The 21369-nt window shown below is 38.4% G+C and overlaps 2 protein-coding genes across 3 annotated transcripts in view; one reads left to right on the top strand and one right to left on the bottom strand.

Moving 5' to 3' along the window:
* psd2 (pleckstrin and Sec7 domain containing 2) overlaps positions 1-21369 on the top strand; it is a 288837-nt gene that overhangs the window by 28991 nt on the left and 238477 nt on the right. The gene's annotated exons all lie outside the window — the stretch shown is intronic.
* sting1 (stimulator of interferon response cGAMP interactor 1) lies at positions 8059-20911 on the bottom strand. Of its 2 annotated transcripts, none has more exons than XM_055225097.1 (7): positions 20836-20911; positions 17676-17899; positions 16429-16612; positions 15545-15653; positions 14685-14929; positions 10824-11010; positions 8059-10210 (listed from the first exon to the last, which is right to left on the bottom strand). In XM_055225097.1, exons 2-7 carry the CDS (start codon positions 17897-17899, stop codon positions 9921-9923), a joined length of 1239 nt encoding a protein of 412 aa, XP_055081072.1. In that variant the 5' UTR covers positions 20836-20911; the 3' UTR covers positions 8059-9920. The 2 variants fall into 2 exon arrangements, with proteins under 2 accessions (XP_055081072.1, XP_033830096.1); XM_033974205.2 differs by lacking the exon at positions 20836-20911 and adding an exon at positions 20012-20141.

Below are 21369 nucleotides of genomic sequence, written 5' to 3'. Positions count from 1 at the left end.
TCTCTAAACACAATTGAATCTATGAGTATATCCTCCCATTCATTAGCACTTCCTCCATTCGTCACACAACAGGCCAACGAGCTGGTAAATGTTTTTTTCTCGTGACCAACATAAAGTAAAGAAGCAGTCGTTTGCCTTATTTCTCATGCAGGTCGTGCGGGGTTAGTATTGTCTATGTGTTCAAAATAACTTATCTATGCCATTCAGTATAGCCCAATAGTACATACATACATTGGTTTACTACTGTATGTTCTTCTAAATGTGTTCATGTTTTTTGTTGATTTTTTCATTCATTTTTTTAAATTATTGTGCTCCGTATTCCTACAGTTTCTAATTGTTTTAGGGTCAGATTACTGGTGGACTGAAGAAGTGGTTTGGATGAGCAGCAAAACATCTTCACTACAACGATTTGTCCAGTTGACAGATTTTATTTTTGTTTTGCTATAGATTAGACCTGGATGACTGAGGAATTACAAAGACATCCAAAGGAGGATTTTTAAAAAATGGATTAAATGAACTCCAAATTAGCCAAACCACAAACTAAAGAATTGTCCAAGTACCACCTGACAGAGCTCAATACCCCAGTTTGAGAAACACTGGCCTAGTTCAAACCAGTTTTGTGTGATTGCATTTCTGTGAAAACTATAAATATGTTGTACATCCTAGAAGAAGGAAATGACTTTATTGTCTATTTCAATTGTAAAAGCTCGTCTGACAGGTTTAAACAGCTTCAGGTGAAACAGTTCTGTCCTTGTGTTTCTTCTGTTTAAATGTGCCTTCTGTCTCTAGGTAACATTTTTAGACTAAGAGAAAAGGGTTTGAAAGAGGAGCGGGTTGAGACGAGCAGTGACATCTGAGTCAAAAGTGATTAAGAGACTACACACCTGGAAGACCTCAGGGGAAAGAGAGAGAGGGTGGGGGGCACTGGCTGTGTCTCAATTCGCCAAATGCACCCTTCAAGGGTCCTTACGAAGTACTCTTCAAAAGTGTAGTTTCAAGGTTCCGGTCGAGAGTCTGCCCTCCTCAGTGTAGCCTCCATCTAACTGAAGTGGGACAGGTCTGCACCACGGACCGCACTTCCACCTCTGTCTTTGAGCGTACGATACGTACATTACGTACGTTATTTTTTAATGATTTATTATTTAATAGAAAAAAGTCAAGATGTCGTCGTCACAGCCGTTTCTTTCTGTTTAGATTGAATATCAATAGGCAAATATAACGTTCGAGGTGATTTTTTTACTCAATTGTAGCTACTTCATAACTTAAACAAAATATACCTTGTGAAAACGTAATAACAGAGACAGAGGTAACAATATCATTTCTACATTCATAGTCTATAAACCAGAGAACACTGATTAGTGGTACATATAGTGGGATATTGCAGTTTAATGGTTCGGTATTTTGTCCAGTGGCTGCACCACTTTAATAACAGTAGAGGGCGCTGTTTCCCTTCTGTGCCGTGCCAGTTCTTTTCATCTGATTATTATAAGGTATTTTCTAGCAGTGCAGCGCTACATCAAGCTAGTGTCTTGATTTACTAACACGAAGGTAAATGACACGTGCCCACCAGTGGTTGCAGACCTATGGAATGTACCGGAACACATGAAGATTTTGTGCACGTCTCAGGACTCTGTTCTGTCCTTTCCTCAGAGTCCGTTGCTTCATTGTTCACATTACCTGTGTGGAACTCATTTAACTCTTCTGACTTTACGTTTCAGTCTCTTGGTCTTTGATGCTTACAATAGAAACGAACATTCTTACATTATTCTTATTGCAGTAATAATTTTTAATGATAAAAATGTCTTCTTATTGTCTAGCAGTAACTGCACATTCCTTTATTCCATGTAACTCCTTTTTAATCATCACACACACTGTGCAGATCTTTATTCAGATTTAACAGTTTCATGTCACACTGTTGTAGATGAGGTAAACCAGTACGAACATTTGAACGTATATTGCGCAACGGACTTCCTTTTCTTCTCTTTTTTGCGTAGTCGCGGTGCATGACGGGATATAGAAGTGCGTGAAGTGTGCACGGATGCAGGCTTCGGTTACGTCCGATCTCCATGGAAACGGTGCAAAGGGAAGGGCAGGTTTGTCGGCCGCATTCAGTAGGGTGGGTTGAAATGGGACAGCCCTTGTCGCGCCGGAAATTACGTCACTGCCCTTCGAACCGCCCTTCCAATGGTGATTCTAAGGCCAGGTGGGCGAATTGAGACACAGCCACTGTTCCCTCTAAGATGCGCGCGTGCGCAATTGCGCACTGCTGACACGGTCTCCGTGCACAGAAAATCTGTGCTGCGCACAAAAAAATCAAACCGGAATTGAAAATAAAATAAACACACAACAATTCGTTTTGCGCTTTTTTTCAATGTGAGTCAGTGAGTGTGACCGGGGACGAGCTGCTCCAGACAATTATGTAATTCACATACTATTTCCGCGGCTTATCAACGTCATTGACAAGGTACGTTCACACCGGTGCGTCAGGTGCGTCGCGTTCACATGTAAAGTCAATGTAAAATTACGCGCGCGTAAGGACACAATGACAGAACTAAGGACACAATGATAGCACTAAGGACACAATGACAGAAGTTGGTCCGAGCGGGACTCGAGCCTCCAACCTCTGTCACAGAATGACTGTCACACTGTCACATGTACAGTGTGTTTTTAGTTTCCAGTGTGTGTTTGTTTACATTTTGAAGTTTGTGTGTGTTTGTTCACTGTTTGCAGTGTGTGGTTTGTAAATATATATATTTATTTTGACCCATACCACTTGTTTTGAATATATTGTATTGTATATACAAATACACATTATATATTGTGTTTTGATATGATTTATAAATGTACTGTAATAGAGCAGCTGGGTGTGCAGATACAGATTCCTCTCAGTGTGTATTGGTCAGTGAATACTATCACTAGTTTATGAGTTGTAAAAATCAAATGATCGTGTCATATACTGTAAAAGAGTTACTGGACTGTCTCCCACACCACAGTAGGACAATCTCACTCAGTGCACAGCAAAAGCTTCTCATAATGGCTTATACTCATAATACAAGTCAGAGCTTTATAATAAAAATGTTAAGTGTGTTTTCAATATTGGAGTTTACAGTTGGCTTGGTTTGGTTGGAAGCTCATGTTTTGCCATAGTTAAAATTTAATATTTATACTTCCAATAGCATTAACATACTACACAGGTCATGAGCAAGATTTTTGTCATTTTCATTGTATAAGTGACTAAAGCACTTAATTAAATGTCTTATAACAGAAATGTAAATGTGGTAATTTGATTCTTTTAATAAACCATTTAACTTGGATGGATGCGATGCAGCATGACCACAGTGCACACGTCTGATGTTGCTCACAGGGGTCCATGGGACGCTCAGGGAGTTTGTGTGTTTGCTCAGACTCATGAAAAATTAGAGGGAACGTTGGTGGGGGGTCTGTTACTTGCTTGTCGCAATGGAAAGTTATTACTTTGCCTGGAATATCCCACTGTATGGCATTAATCTTGTCTATCTCCATGCAAACCACTGGGTGATAGAAAGAATGGATGTTTTTCAATGTAGATTTTCTTGCAATAAAAACACCAATACATGTTTAACCTAAATGTCTAATAATATGCCTATAGAGACCAGCATCTGGCTGACCCCCAACAGAAAAGTTGCGTAGGGCCTCTTTATCCAATTAACTATAAAGTGAACCAAATTAATGCAATTAAAGAGAGAGAGACAGAGACAGAGAGAGAGTATAATATAACTAACAAATTACAAAATACATTAAAAAATGACAATTGCATAACAAATTCAATGTTTTTTCCTCAGACAGTGACCTGGCCTTCGGCCGACATCGTGTGAGCAACTCACTGCTGTTATTAAACTATTATCTCTTCAATGCTGTGGAAATCAACTGAGCATGACATCATTATTCCCAACCAATCACAGACCAGGCCTGACCATTAACAGGAAGTAAATCTGCTGTGTGACAACATTTAGGGGAATTACACTGTGGGCATGAGGTGACTTACCTGGTACTTGGACAGTGGTTAATATTTGATGTAGTATAAAACAGAATGTATTTGAAAGTAATTCAGTGATAGGACTTTGATTAAGACGGCTTATTGAAACTTTAAGTGACCCGTTGGATGTGGGGCACAAACATGAAAAGACTCACTTCAGCACTGCGGTTTCAAACTGCTTCACTCAGCTTTCAAGAGTTTAATTACTCAGGGGTTGTGTATTCATCTAAAATTATACCAAAATGCAGTCAAAAAGTATTGTAACAATTGTCTTAATGTGTACTTTGTACTTTGAGTTAAAGTTGAATCTATATTTATAAGGGACTACTTCAAAGACCGCTGGAATATCTCACCTGCTTGTAAATGACTGATACAGGGACATTTAATAGAAGATCACATGACTGTATAAGGCTAAGGACTGGCCACACCAGAACTGAGATGGGAAAAAGGGCTTTTAGCTGTTTTGCTTCACAAAATATTATATATTTACCAATAAAAAATTGATACTTTGGTGTCACAAGTGCAATTTAATAATCTGGTAACAAACATTCATTATCATACCTGCACATATTTTTAATGTTTTAAATGGACTTATGTACTGATTTGTTTTGTTTGTTTATATTTTTCTGTAATGTGAACAGGGCAAAAAGGAGAGTCTAAGTGTTCTCATTGGGTCTTCCTCTTTAAATAAAGATAAATGAAATCAAACATTCAAAAAATAGATGCTTTTATTCAGTACAAATGTTTCATGCTTTCTTGTATTTCACATTTTACAAGTGAAAATATAATACATTGAATATTCAGTAAGTAAAAACTACAGGTGCCAGCATGTCCAAGGATTTAGGATATGCTGCTGCACTGAGAAGTAAAACAGTCTAAATAAGACTAAAACAATAGCTTCAAGCTCAGAGTTGAATCTCATAGGTAGCGTCTGTGTTCACCCTTCTACAACAAATCAATCCTGACATTAAACTGGGAATAAACCAGGACTAGAAGAGAACTAAACCAGGTCTACTTGGGCCTAAATTGGGCCTAACAAGGATAAATATAGGACAAAGGCTTCAGTGTAATTTGTAATAATCAAAACACTAGGGTGAATGTGTACAGAGATTTTTAAAACACCATTTCATGGTGTCACAAGGTGGGCCTGAGTATTTTGAGATTATGTTATGGCAAAAACTCCCGAATTCTAGTGTAATTTGGGTCAGGAAAGATAACCTAAAACTGCCAATCATTTTGACTTATGATGCAGGTTGCATGTATTTATTACAATCATGTTGAAACAAGACTGTATTTTTGCATGCTGTTGTTTCTCTCAAGGGCATCCTGTCCTGTTCTTGTTACTGTGTAAACTTTGATCTGTTGATAAGTGACCAACTACTGTCCTACTTCCTTCCACTTCTTCCCTGTCCTAGTTTACTGCTAATTTATCACTGTGCTCTGTAAATGTACACGCAAAAAGGGATACATCATTTAATGGGAAATAACTTAAATTAGTAATTTTTTGTTTTACATTTCATACTTTTTTTTTCTGGCTGGGTTGATAAGGTTACATTAAAATGACTCTGTGTAACTTTTCTGGTGGGGTGGCGATTGTCTCCATGGAGATATCATTGCCTTGCTTTGGTTGCTGTACAAGACGGCATTACATTTTTATCTATGTATTTTGTTACAGGTGTTTTATTGCTCAAAAATACCTTAAACATGTGAATTCTTATTATGCAAGTGGGGTCTCCTCGCCACAGATCTGACCTGTGACCTAGCCAGGTAGCAGCACTTGCTTGTCTCCATCAAGGGAAATAAGTTTAAGTTTATGCTTTGAAACATTCCAGACAAAGCTATAACATCCACTGAGACAAGCGGTTAGAAGAACCTTCCATCAGAAAAGTTATACAGTTAAAATGTTTAAATATTGTTCACCTTTGTTATTTAAGGCCATGTACGCAATCGTCCCCATGTTTTAGCAACAGCCCCAGAAGCCTACAGATATTTTGTATAAGCAACACTTGAAGTCAAAATGAGTCCATTGTGTGCTCTTTGCATCTAATTATAAAGCGCTTTAATGTCTGATAATCAGGAAGTGTGTGTTAGCATGCTAGTTGTTGTTAGCTTTGCCATGACAGTGAAACTCTGGAGAGTTGAAGAGCACTTACAAACTTGTTGTGGTGAATAATTAAGATACTCAGAGTGCATAAGGTAAGTGAGGAATAGCTTTGGACCACTGCAAACTGTTTAAAACGAACTTGTTCTGCAAAAAATTTAAAATCAGCTACAGTGCCTTTAAATATGTATTTATTTTACCATGTAGCCCTAATAGATTTTTTTTAAGTTGTCATTTTTGAGTGGCAGACTTTTCTCTTCTGTTCTAGGAGTCTGTGTCAGTTCAGCGTGTTTTGTTGCAGTGGTTAGATCATAACGAGTCAAACAGGTTTCAGACCCTGCTGTTACTGAAGGAGCTAAACTCATGTGAGGAGTCTTATCTTTGACCATCTCAAGTAAACATCATGTGCAGAGGAGGATCACAAGTGGAGTTTGATAACTTTATCTAATACTAAAATGTCAAGATAAAAAGTTGCAGTTAATTTGCAAAAACAGATAAACTATTTCTAAATATTAGCTTCCTCGCATTTAGACTGTATGTTTTGACTACATCTCAACTAGTCTTAAGTAAATCCAACTAATATATTGTTTATTTTGCAATGAAAACATAAATGCATGAATAGGTACATGTGGTTAAATGTACCCTTTATTTTACAGGCAAAACAGAACAAGTTCTTATTTACAATGCTGATGCAAAACAAAATGGTGACTTCAAACCAAAATGAACCTTCACCTCTGAATCTGAAGGTGCACTATATGCCTTTTCTGAATGGCCATTTTCATGTTTTCCACAGAATGGCATTAAACAGATCTGGTTCCATGGATACAAGCTGTAGATCAATGAAACCACTCACAATAATAATGCATTTTTTAAGCATTAATACATTTGTAATTGATTAAATGGAAGCAAGATAGGTTTAATATCATAATGTTCATGCACAACAACACCATTTGCCATTGGTCTGCTCTCTGCTCCCTCCCTGCATGAGAATGAATGTGCACATGACATCGCCTTCTCTCAGGTATGTCTTGTGACTACTGCTTGTTTATTTGGCCTACATCTCAAATAGACATCAAGTTTAAGTTTAGTTGCGATGTATAGTGCTTCACAGACTCAAAGATGGTGGACTTGCTTGACATCTTGACAAATGAAATAAAAACACACACACATTTTCTGTGAATTCTGTCTTTTTTTCAGTTTGTTAAGATGACATTATGTATATTTTATATACATATATAGGGTGTAAATATATATATATAGTTTGTGTTAATGATAATTGCAGTTATTTTTATTATGTGTTTTAGCTTTATTGTAAGTTGTTAAACCCAAAAATGTACTGATTTTGAGCTGAGAACAAATTACAACCAGCAGCACTGTATCAGCACATCAGGACAACAAACACTGATCTCTAGTGGCAGCAGTGCATTATCACATAACAAACACTGACCTCTAGTGGCAGCAGTGCATTATCACATAACAAACACTGACCTCTAGTAGCAGCAATGCATTATCATCACACAAGAGGAAGCAATACAGGAACTTTCTTTACATCAAACGAAAGATGAGCTGCCACTGCCAAAATATTACCAAAAATAAAATAAAATAAAATAAAATTCACAAATATCCCAATTGGCATGGGGAGGCACTCACACTTCACAACAAGGTTTCAGGTTTGACTCCCAGACCAGAGTGGGACGATTCAATGTCACATTTAACAGATAATGTGTCAACACTATAACTAACCTTTAAACCTTCCTAAAATAAATGTCATGACATGTTTTTGTTGTTGTTTTTTTTACTGTAAAAAACAACAAAATGAAACCATAGCCTCTGCCAGGGCTGTCCAAATGATGCAACCTTCAGAATAACTTTTGTTGGCCCAAAGGCTTCCAGCTGAATAAGCCCAGATGATTATAAGACGATTATATTCAAAACCTCAAGTAAGGCAAGGCAAGGCAAGTTTATTTGTATAGCGCAATTCGTACACAAGGTAATTCAAAGTGCTTTACAGAATAAGAAAGACATTAAAATCACACAAATCAAAACATAAATAATCACAAATAATCATCATAAAATTACCATTAAAAGAGAAGAGTGCAGAATAAAAACCTTTATAAAAACCTTTGTCCTGAAGTCCTCAGTGTGCGAGATGGTTCATATGGCACTAACATGTCACAGATATACTTTGGACCTAGGCCATGGAGAGACTTATACACAAGCAGAGCTGCTTTAAAGTCTATTCTTTGAGCTACAGGAAGCCAGTGCAGAGACCTGAGCACAGGACTTATGTGCTCGTACTTCCTGGTTCTACTCAGGACCCGAGCAGCAGTGTTCTGGATGTACTGCATCTGTCTTAATGCTTGTTTGGAGAGGTCAGTGAGCAGGCCGTTACAGTAGTCTAACCTACTGGAGACAAATGCATGGATAAGTCTCTCTAAGTCTGGCTTTGACAGTATACCTTTGATTTTTGCATTTTTTTAGGTGGTAAAAAGCTGCAGATGTTATTGATTTGATGTGGCTGTTAAAGTTCAAGTCGATTATAAGTTCGAGTCCATTATTACCCCTAGATTTCTAGCCTGAGTTGAAGGTTTTAGAGAGAGAGACTGGAGGTGACTGCTGACACTTTCTTTATGTTTCTGTGGGTCAAAGATGATGACTTTAGTCTTGTCTGAGTTTAGCAGAAGAAAGTTGTTTTGGATCCACACAGTGATCTGTTGGATGCAGTGGCAGAGTGAATCCACTGGTCCATATTCACCTGCTGCCACTGAGACATAGATCTGAGTGTCATCTGCATAGTTGTGGTAGGACACATTATTGCTGCGTATTAACTGGCCTAACGGCAGCAGCATTGAACAGCAGGGGTCCCAGGATTGAACCCTGGGGCACCCCACAGGTCAGGGGCATTTTATCTGATATACATTTTCCAATTTCAACAAAGTACTCCCTGTTTTCTAAATAGGACTTGAACCAGTTTAGTGCCGTACCAGAGATGCGCACCCAGTCCTCTAGTCTCTGTAAGAGGATCCCATGATCAACAGTGTCAATGGCAGCACTCAGATCTAACAGGATCAAGACTGAGACTTAGCCAGGTTTTCCCAGGAGAACCACCATATTGCAAAGAGAGAAGAAAGACACGTCAAACACCTCAAAAATTCATAGACATAGGCAATACATTTAAACCATTACAGTAGTGGTAAAAGAAGTACTCAAGTTTGGTACTGTAAGTAAAAGTACAGATGCTGGAGCAAAAACAAAGAAAAAAAAAAGTTAAAGTATCACATGAAAAAATTTAAAAATTTATTAAAGTATCCATTTAAAAATGTACTTAAAGAGTAAAACAAATAAAAGGATTCAGTGCATATTTTGAGGTCTTATAAACCTTCAAGCGATTTTGAACAACAGAGAAAATTGAATACATAGCTGATTTTATTTGTATGTTTTTGTTTGCTCAAATTACGAATGTGTTAAAAATAAACAATCAAAAAATGCTTTTACTTTTCAGTTCTGTTCAAAAATGTAGTGAAGTAGAAGTACAGATCTAAAATGTATTTAAGTAAAAGCAAAAAGTATCCACAATTTACAGATACCTAAAAGTTGTACTTTACTACTTTTACTTTGTTACATTCCACCACTGCATCACAGGGACTTACAAAGGTAAATGTTCTGTTTTACTGTGGCTGTGTCAAAGCTATAAATGCCCCCATTTAAATCATCCCCTTTACCGTTAAGTATATTTCCCTCTGGTTCAAATATGTTTCAATATGTAGCCAACAATAAAAACATTTGTACAGCCCTGATCTCTGTTTAACTGTACCCGTTGTGCTTGGGCTTAAAGCCATCGGACGTCTCCACTGGGCCCCTCAGAGTCCTGGGTGTGTCCGTACTGAACATAAGGGTGGGATCTTTGCTCAGATCCTGTCCCCTGTGTCCCCCCCATGCTCCCATGTGCTGTCCCTGGGCAGTCAAGGGTGTCTGCTCTGGCTGAGGGGGATGGATCCTGGGGGAGGGCAGGATGGGGTACTCCTCTGTGTCCTGTTGATGAAGGTGTCTCAGGATACACTTGGACAGATAGTGAGGGTCACCTTCATGTTCATCTGAGAAAACGAGAGATAGTCATTGTTTTGATTGTGACCCCTAGGATTTCTTAAAAAAGGCAGTGCAGTGTGAATGGGGTGAAGAGTGGGGAGAGACATTAAGCAAATTGTTGAAGGAGTGATAGGGTAGGCTATCCTCTAGTGCTGTTTTTTAAATTTTATTTATTTGTTTTTTACACAGATGAAAAAAGATGTCTGCACAGCAGATATGACTTCGTTTTGAAGGATACTGGGATAATTAAAGGGACACTATGTAACTTTTTTGACGAGGGGGTGTATCACGTGTTTGCCTTTATCGAGATGTTATTGTTAAGAATGTTTTATACTATGGCATTAAATGTACCTGTCTTGAATGTATTCAGCCTTGTGGCATCACTCTCTTGTCTCTATGGAGCTAGATATATTTAATGATGGCAGACCCTTCACAATAAAGCATCTTTAAGAGATTAAAGATTTTTACCCCATTTTCTCTTTTTCCTCTCAATAACTTGTCTATGTTGTCTCCTTCTGTAAAGCATTTTGGTATCAGATTGGGTACTGAATATCGAATTAGTGTTTGAAAGTTTAGTATCGAGACAACCCTAGTAAAATCCCCCTCTTGTTTGGTGCTTACCATTGAGCAGGATGAGTGTATATCTGTTCCGACACTCCAGGGAGCGCTCTAGGATGTCTCTGAGCGTCCTGTAGAAGAGGAGTACCTGCTCTCTTCTCTGGGGTTCACCAAATGCCGCGCTTCTGTCCTGGGACATGCTGTGGAGGGTGAGGAGGGGCGTAGCATACTCCAGCACACAGTCATGAGCCTATGGGGCAAAAGAGCATGAATTAACAGACATTATAAGAGGTTTAATAGGTGGCGTTCATGATACAACACATATCCTAAAATTTCTATTGCTGGGTTTCAGATGACGTCACAACATTGTACAGGCCAGTAATATTTTATGCAGATGGAGAATGTTCAAATGAATATTGTTATAATACAGATTTTTTTTTGTAATACAGTGACTTCTTGGATGACTTACTAATAGAAAAGACCAGGTTCAACATTTGTGATTTTATTTTGGATATTTCACAGGAATGTATAATGTAATCAACTGGAAAAATTGCTCTTGACATCACAACATCCAAGAATTGCCATAGTCTAAAACTGAGCCAGAGGACAGATCAGAAGTCTATGGTGCACTTTGCTGTTTAGCTGTCAGATTGCAGATTTGTTGACCTAGTTTATGGTTAATATCTTTGTAATTACAGGGGCTGATCATATGAAACAAAGACTATCACAAAGTTGAACGTCTTCTCTGTTTGAAGTAAAAGGTGATTTTTTTTTTGTTAATAGCTTCAGAAAGAAAGAAAAAAAATCAAATTCTAGAAATCTGAACACAGTTTATTTCATGTTGTGTTAATTTGACAGATTAAATTAAGGCTTGGTCTGTAAAATGTACTATAACCAAACAATATCAGATGTTATATCATGTTTATCAGCAGCATTGGACTAAGAGGCAAAGTAACAAGTAACCCAGGCATTTAGTTTTATTTCATGATTCATTTCAGAATTCAGTTAAATCTAAAAGGGGCAAAAACCTTTCTCATCTTCCCTCAACTCTTCTCAACACCAGAGTTAAACGTGTCAGGTGTAATGTCACTTTTAAACAGCAGATGGTGCTAAACAACTCATTAAAACAGATGTTACATTTATGCAGTGAGCCAGTCATTCCCAACCTAGGTAAAAATCCCACGTATGTGATTAGAAAAGGGCCATAGGAGCAAAAAACACCAATTAAACAGCAATTTAAACCAATCAGTGTGTAGTTAAAACACACAAACAAATAATACAGTTTGTGCAACTATGGAACACTGGGATAACCAGTACATGTATTTGCTCACACATTAATTCAAGTCAGATAATAACCACCAAATGACCTTTGGCCTCTCTGAGTCTCTATGGTTCATTATAATCCACAGGTAGAGGATCGTTAGCACATATTAGCATAAAGAGTCAACTGGGGCTAAGGGTGGGGGAGTATTGAGAAACAGAAACAATGAGGTGTAATTTAAGACCGATAAAACCATATTGTAGCTGTTAAATAAATAAAGGTTGCTATTAGAGAGGAAAAATTACTCCAATTTCCAATAAAACAGAATTAATCGAAATATCTTGGCAGGTAAACAACTCTAGGACAGGTTGACAAAGGCTTACAGATGGTAGTCAAACCATCTCAATTTAAACAAATATCTACCTTAATCTACTTTAACCTTAATGTCCCACAGTATGGAATACAAATCTTTCTTAATTTTATTTGATTTAAAGTGATTTGGTTTTTGATTTTGTGCTTTTTTTTTTTTTTTTTTTTTTTTTTGCACACTTACTCCATTTAGCCTGCTTGTCTCTCCACAGATCTGACCTGTAAATTGACATCAACTGTACTGTCATTTCTCCATGGAAACAGATAATGCCAAAATGTGCAACATTGCATAGAATTAGCAATTCTTCAGATTCATTCTGTTTTAAATTTAGCGAAATTAGCAATTTTTTTAGTCAGAAAGGAGTGTTTGTTTACCTCCTTTACATTTTTAGGCTACTTCCTGTATATTCCTTAAAAGCCTCACATGACGGTGTCGTGACGTGTAGGATGCTTTACAACAAACATGTAAAGCAGGTAAACAAACACTCCTGTCTTACTAAAAAAAATTGCTAATTTCGCTAAGTTTAAAACAGAATGAATCTTTACCAAAGAAGGGTGCAGCGGTACAGGTGAAACTGTAACATCTCCATGGAAACAAGCAGTTGGTGGACTATCCACCAGAAAAGTTAGATAGGCCTCATTTCCACTGGCATGACTCACTGGGGGCCAACTTGGTGCGGAACCATTGGAGGGCAAGACACCCCCATCCAGGGAGTGTTTCCATTACAAACAGCTCAGGCCGGTTTTGAGTGTGACACAGGTCTAACAAGATGCACTCAAAGATGTGCTTTCTGCTGGTCCTCTGAGCTGAGACACGGTGGCACTGTCCAAAGACCTTTCCTGACCAGTGCTTGCAGGTCTGTGGCCATAGATGTTGTCCATCTCCTTGAACCACCTCCAGTCTTGTTTGCCAGCACCGGAGCTGGAGTGGTCCTTAATCTTAATCTTGTAATTTCTTACAATTCACCCTGCACTGCTCCATGCCACTGTACCTGCCAGTGGCCACGGTGGCTGTGGTGGGTGTGGCGGCCGCCATTAGCTACGAAATTGACTGGAAGACCCCTGTCGACCTGGTCCTCCAATGACTGTGTGGGGGCATGACTAGCAACGCCCCCCAAGCTGGTCCCAAGTGTTCCAGACCCCTTTGGTAGGTACCTCCAGTGGAACACCTTGGATCCCCCAAAAGGGGGAGGTACAGATTGTTTTAAGGAGTGGAAACACACAGGTCCCCACCGTACCGGCCCATACTGGCCTGTACCGGCCCTATGGTCTGATGGAAACAAGGCTTTAGTGCACCTTTAACAAACGATTGCCTTGTTATTTTCAAGTTTTTTTATTGCAAATTTAGCAGTGTGTTAGCAAGTTTCTGAGCTTGGATTTCTATTGAGTCTTTACTTCTTCTGAATACAAAACACTTTAATGTGATTTGAGTAAATACAGAGAAACTGCTTTCTCTCCCTGTGTCTTTACTAATGTGATCAACCCTGTGCAGTTTTCAGTGACGATCAGACACCCTCAAACACTGCATTCACTTAAACCTGTTATACCGATCCATGGAATTATACAACAACAGAAAAATACATGACTCAGCATTTGACTCAAGTTTGGTTTTGATTTCTTTTAGATTTCACAAGATTTCACTTCCTCAATGTTTTTTTGGTGAATTGAAACAATGCTGGCATTTGTAGACAATTCTAAAGTTGTAATATTGCTATTTTAGGTGAACTGGTGATTTCTATGTCCCATATAGTAAATGAATTTACAAGTTACAGGTTAGATCTAAAGTATTTTCCTAGTATTTGTTTGCAATAAAAAACTGTAATTGAATGAATGCAAACACTGTGGAACATTCGGGCAAAGCAATAACATCTCAAATCGGTAAAATTGCCCTTCAACTCCTTCTTTACCACAACAGTTTGATACAGCGACCGCATCACTGCAGACGCAGCACCGATCTGCCTGTCAATCTCACGCTCCATCCCTCACTCGTGAACAAGACCCCGAGATACTTGAACTCCTCCACTTGAGGCAGAGCCTCCCCACCCACCCAAAGAGGGCAAGCCACCTTTTTCTGGTCGAGTTAAAGTTAAGTTAAATACTTAATGAACAAATAATTTATTAGGAGTTGGTATTTCTTCAGCAGTTACTGAACTTGAATAATTTTTAATAAACATTGTTCATTAAGAATTAAGTCTGTGTTCATACTTTATATTAAACATGTAGTTTTCAGAAAATCTTGAATATAATATGTTCAAGTGAGTTGTCTAAGCTGTCATATGCACTTTAATACTCACCTGTCCTTTGTGGTTGAAGACTCTGTACACACTGTGCTTGTAAACCCTTCCTCTGACTCCCCCTCGATCCAACTGACTGTTGGGGAGGCTGTCGTAGAAATGAACCCTCTCGTCCTCATTCTCCAGTTTGTGGCTGATGTTTGCATTTATAGGGATCAGTATGAAAAGGCGCTTTGACCCTCGGCTCCACAGGGAGGCACTGCTCTGGTGGGATGCACAGAATGCAGAGATGGCCTCTTCTAGACCTAAAATAACACATGCAACAGTAACATTAGGATCAGGGGATCCAAAACAGTATCAGTTGTAAGATTTTGTACATATAATAACATTTAACACACACACACGCGCGCACACACTCTCATGGGGTCTAAGCACGGACGTCCCGAATCCCCTCAGCCCAGACGCTTCCTCCAGCTCCTCCAGTGGGACTCCAAGGCGTTCCTCCAAGGCGTTCCCACCAAAGCTTTCCCACCAAAGCGTTCCCATCAGAGAATTTTATCATTTAATAGCTACCATGGAGATGATGGAATATTCCACAGTATTGTTTTAAAGGTGTGCATTTATTCATATATGGGTGTTTTTCATTTTTTTAAGGGTCATCTCTCAAGTTTAAAGCCATATTGTCGAACATTCTAAGCAAAACAATAGCATCTCCATGGAGACAAAAAACAAATGAACACTTGATCATCCAAAAGGGATTAAACCATGGTATTCAAAGTACTACTGTGAAAGAGTCTGACAGTAAAACTCTATTATTTTGTATTGTTGTTGTTGTTTGTGTGTGTGTGCATGTGTGTGCATGTGTGTGCGTGTGTGTGCATGTCCATGCACACACACGCAGGCCCATGTGTGTTACTGACGGGGCAGCACCAGTTGGAGGTAGCCCAGATAGAATGACCAGGCCAAACCATGAGCCACATTCATCTGTCTGGTCTCACAAATGTCTGACAGCTCCACCTCAGAGAGGACCTGAACACAGAGAGAACACAATACTGTTTTACCACGCAATTTTGACTGATAGACGGGGATTAACATTAACACCACAGAGCTTGGAATCAAGTGAATGTTTTTGGCTAAATATGCCCAGATGTATTGGTCAAAACAATACATGAAAGTAAGCAAAAGAGCCATAAAACTAAACTATAAAAAACCCAGTTCTAAATTATACTAAGATAGTATTGAAACTACATACTCATTTGAGTATGAATACTACAAAGTCACAGTCTTTGACTGAGTCGCTTTAGAATGACCTTGAGCTGTATCAGAAAAAGTATAAGATCACATAGACTAGTATACACCCATAGACCACTATGGAACCTATGTGGACGACTGAGGGAGTACACAGATATAAAGCCACATGGTAATATAAAAGAAAATGCTATGATACTGAAAATCACATTCAAATATCTAAAAAAAAAATTTTTTATAAATTGCCCGTTTGGAGATATTTTTCATCATCTAAGAAGAATGGCATCATTGCTGTTGTTGTTGTTGTTGTTGTTGTTGTTGTTGTTGTTGTTGTTGTTGTTGTTGTTGTTGTTGTTGTTGTTGTTGTTGTTGTTGTTGTTGTTGTTGTTGTTGTTGTTGTTGTTGTTGTTGTTGTTGTTGTTGTTGTTGTTGTTGTTGTTGTTGTTATTATTATTATTATTATTATTATTATTATTATTATTATTATTATTATTATTATTATTATTATTATTATTATTATTATTTCTGTAGAGACCTAAATGTTAAAAGTCATTACCAGCACTCCCAGACTCCGAAGGGCAGCGTAGAGGACGGGGCAGAGCCAGAGCAGAATCCACAGATGGGGCAGAGGCAGAGGACTCCCCGAGAGTCGCAGCACAACACTGGACAGTACAATGAACAGGAGGGGTCTCATCAACCCACAATCCCAGGGATGGGCCAGGACAGAGTGCCCCCTGTACCTGAGAGCCAAACATTACATGCAGGTTAAACAGGGTGGTGCAGAGAGCAGCGGGTTTATGTATGATTTATAACAAAACATTCCATTTTACTCATGGTTTTCAGCTTTCTGTTACAGGTGACATTTTGTAGACTTTTCACCATTCAAAAGATATAATATGAAATTGTTAATTGCAACGGCAACGGTCCTAATCATTCTGAAACCCATAGATAGACACTGGTTTATACAACAATTTTCTTGTTGTAAATATGAGCCTATTTCCATAAAAAATATATGTTAAATGAAGAGCAAAATAAAAAGTTGTATTCCTGTTGAAAGATGGATTGAATGGGGAGCTTAGACATAATTTATCTCCTATTTATAACTCCAACTTCAGACCTAAATCAAAACAAGGAAAGCAATAGTGATAGTACCCAGTAATGCTAATGGTTGTAAGAGCACCCATTAGGAGCCTGAACAATTATGCAAAATATGACTCAGGCACACTTCACATTTAGTGTAGTTCAATAGACCCAGCTAACAAACATAGCTAACACAAACAGGTGTGATAGTTTCAGTGTAGTTAGTTCCTCCCTCCAGATAAATATAAGACAGTGTCCACCAGCAATCTGACTAGACCTGAAGTGGCTTGGATGAACAAGCAAAACATCAAAAAACTTTTGTCCAGTTGACAGAATTGAATTTCTGTTCAAAGATGGATTGAATGGATCATGCCTGGATGACTGAGGGATTTTGTGTTGGAGAGAGGATTTTCCAAGTGCTTATAATGAAATGGGTGAATAAATAAACACTGTGAGAAAAGGGAACTGAAGCCAAAGGTCAGTGTTTCATTATCAACTTCAACCAATACTGCTGTTGTTTTGTTCTTGGGCAAGACACTTGCCTAGAGTATGTGTGAGCATGTCGAGTGATTTATGCTGGTCTATCAGTCTATCTCAGGGCAGATGTGGCTATAAGTATGCTACTGGTAGAGACTCTTTAAAATAATGTGTGCATATTCAAACCTTTTATTGTTATATAAAGCTAAGTTAGTTCACAAACAAATTATTTAATTTGATTCAAACCTGTTGTTGTGGTTGACCACCTCCTCCAAGAACAGGAAAATCCCATGGACCAAGGGACAGAGTGACAACAGAAGCACCGCCACGCAGACCCAGCCCACGACTGTCTCCTGGAACAAGATGGTCGCCATCACCATGGAGACCACAGCCACGCCCAGAGCGCACCACTTTGGCAGAGGCCCCCGAGGGCTTGGGACCAACTCGGGCTGGGATCTGAGGGACGGCATCTGTCAATCAAAGTAATCAATACAGTAATCAATATGTGCAGAGGAGATGGGGTGATGTACATTTAGGAATCATTCATTCAGCTATTGGACACTTTTTAACACCTGTCACTTTAAAGAGAGGATATTTTACTTCTGTGGGGTATTAACTGCTAACATATAACATAGTTGGATCACAATGTTACCTTTTAATTCTATATTCCTTAAAAACAATGTATTAGTGTGTTTGTAAAGTCACACCCTCTTCAGAGTGCTATCACAACACAATCAGCGTGAATCATGCTAGGGAAACTACTGCACATCACATCAGGTTTGTCGAGTTTTGTATCATGTTTTTATATATGGAGAATTGTTGTGCAGGAGCATGGCTGGACATAGGCTTATGGGCTGAGTATTGGACAGAATCTCACAGCTAACAGTAAAGAGGGTTTGAATAGAGAGATAGCTAAAATACTCAAACATGCATGGATGACATATAAAACCTCTTCAGGCATGTTTTTAATGAGGGGACAACATCATAACATGGTAGACAGCTAAAGAAAAATCGATTTTTCAGAACTAAATTCAGAACTAAACTAGGACCAGAGCTTAACCAGGACTGGAACAGGACCAAACCAAGTCTACATCAGGGCTAAACTGGACTCGGGCCAGGAGTAGGAGTGTTTCCTTGCAGAGAAGAACAGTTCTTCATTTGTTTGTTTTTTATGAATGTTGCTTAATCTGTCTTTGGTATTGATCACATTTATAACTTTCTGTTGGTTCAATCAATGATCCTGTTAAGCCCTTAAAGGCAACTGCTATTGTGATTTTGGGCTTTACAAAAATAAATTAAACTGAATTTTGTTCACTGAAAATTGTAATAAAATTGATTCTGAAAAATGCATGTCTCAACATGAATTATGCATGCACAATTCACTATATGGTTTATTTACTTTCCCTTATATCATATAGCTCACTTCATTTTACATTTTGTAGGCCTACACAAAGTGGACTTTCAAGTTGATGTGGTGTCTTTATTGTCATTTCACACATGACACGTCAGTAGAATAATTTATCTGTGCTATGTTGCAATAATTACCAATGTAATGACTGAAGAGATAGACGGAGGCTGCTGCACCTTTCACTGAATCAAAATGACACATAACCTACACTCCCACTTACCAAATCATGGTTCTACTCAAGGTGAATGCATATGGACAAACTGTGTGTAAATGTAGACTATAGTGTCATCAGTTTTATCACCAGTTTATGACTGCACTGGTGGCACTTTGTCCAGTAAACTCAAATACAAAACGTATTGCACCATCATTTTCTACATCATATTTTTTTTATTCAACCAAAGTAAATGTTTGTATTTTTAGCATTGGTATAATTCCTGATTTCCAGATTTAGGGCAAGAGCAATTCGCCACAAAGAATGGTCCTTATTTGAGTTAAAGATTAAATAAAAACCTATGTAGGATAGATGTCAAACTTTATATTGCTGGCCTTTTACAACTTTATATTGCTTTATATTATTAAACATTAACAACTGCTGAATAATTTCCCCAAAACTGACAAAAGTGACCCCATGCATCTGCACTCCTGGGAAGGACACCCACAGGTGTAGGTGTCTGCATGAATTTCACCAAATCTATTCCCTTGATTTTGAGCTTTCTACACTTGTTTACACTTGTTAGCAGGTTTGGGAAGCTGTGCAGTCAGGCAGTAGCAGCTCATATTTACGCAGTGTACCTGGAACATCAGTGGATACAGGGTGCAGTGTCGATCCTGCATAAACAATTTGGGATCAGGGACTGAAACCAGCTTCAGCTCTGTGCATTAGACTAAACTGTAACCATTTAGACACAGAAACAGGACAGCGCAGTGGCAATAGAGATTGGGATACATTATAATTGGTGTGTAAAACTGGGCCTGCCCAGTGCACACGGCTCCACAAGCACAAAACGAGGGGCTGAAGTTATCCACAATGAGCACATCTTTGAACGTGATTGTGTGCAAACTACCCATGTTTGGAATAGTAGACAAGCGAAGCTAAGGGGAGCAAAGTATGAGTATGAGCCGAGACTCCTCCACTTGTTTAGTGGAGTATGGGTATGAGCTGAGACTCCTTCACCTGTTTAGTGGAGTATGGGTTTGAGCTGAGACTCCTCCACCTGTTTGAGGCTCGGAGCACCGCCTGTGTCCTGCTCAATGAACCCCAGTGAACCCCGCACTCTGCAGGTTTTGTTCAAGGAACAGTCTGGTCACTCTATGAAGAGGAAAAGCCTACTTCATTCAACAGTTTGTGATTGATGCGTACGGGAGGAGAGATGGAGCTAAACTGCAGTGCACATCTGTCTAATACCTTACAAACTTCTGGGACGTAAAATGTCAGCATTTCAAAGTTTCATATCCTTAATGGGCATTTCTGTAAGCTTCAGCTCATCCAAGCGCCAGTCTTTTGCAGTCTGTGTTCATTTTGATTTGGCTTGGAACCCGAAATCATTAAATGTCGACTTTATTTTTGGTTAAATTATGTATTTTTTGGCTACAACTTTATTCTTGTAAAATTGCAACTTTTCTGGTTTCGACTTTATTCTCATTAAATTAACACTTAAATGTCGAAATGTCACTTTATTCTCATAGTGCTGGAATCATGTATTTTATAAGTGACCCTTCTACTTCTCCAAAATCTCCCAAAAAAAACAAAACAAATGAAAGTTGTAAAGCTTGCTCGAGGACAATCAGCTCCATGGAAATAATGACCACAAGACCTATAATTGTATTTAAAATCTGTTTCTGAAACTCTATAAACAGTGGAATTATTAAAACATTTAGCACAATCATGCATCTAAAATGGTCTTTTTGGACTTTAAATAACCTTTTTATGGATATGCTGGTTACCCTCCGCGATGCCTTTGATGATATAATTCTATAGATATAAAGCAGTTTACTCACCTCTGTGGCTTGTTGAAAGTGATTCTCTGATGCACCTCTACTCTTTTTGTCATGTAATCAAGACAAAAGGAGGAGGTTCAAACACGTTCACTTTCATTTTCACTGAACACTTTTAAAGCATTAAACCAAGCCCATTTCCCGAGTATTGCGTAATCTGGAATGTTCCACAGTGTAGTATCATTATCACACACATATAATTGTATAAAGGGAAGAATAGCTGTTCAAATTCCTTCACTCAATCCTGTGACCATTATATTTTAATACATTTTATAATACACTTTGAAAAACCTTAATAAACCATGAATAAAGAGTTCATTCATAAAAATAAATACAATTGTTTTGTATTAAGAGGGCTTTAAGGCTGTCCAATTCATCAGTCATCCCGGTGTGACCCATAGTCCAAGAAACATTCGAATCTGTCAACTGGACAAAAAGTTGTATACATACTGTATATGTTACATCTTTTTGTCCAGTTGACAGATTTGAATTTTTTCTTTTACTATTTGATTAAGGTGTTAGCAGTTACTACACCTG

This window comes from Periophthalmus magnuspinnatus, chromosome 10, assembly GCF_009829125.3.
Source record: "Periophthalmus magnuspinnatus isolate fPerMag1 chromosome 10, fPerMag1.2.pri, whole genome shotgun sequence".
Classification (NCBI taxonomy): domain Eukaryota; kingdom Metazoa; phylum Chordata; class Actinopteri; order Gobiiformes; family Gobiidae; genus Periophthalmus; species Periophthalmus magnuspinnatus.
This window is presented reverse-complemented; position numbering and strand designations above follow the sequence as displayed.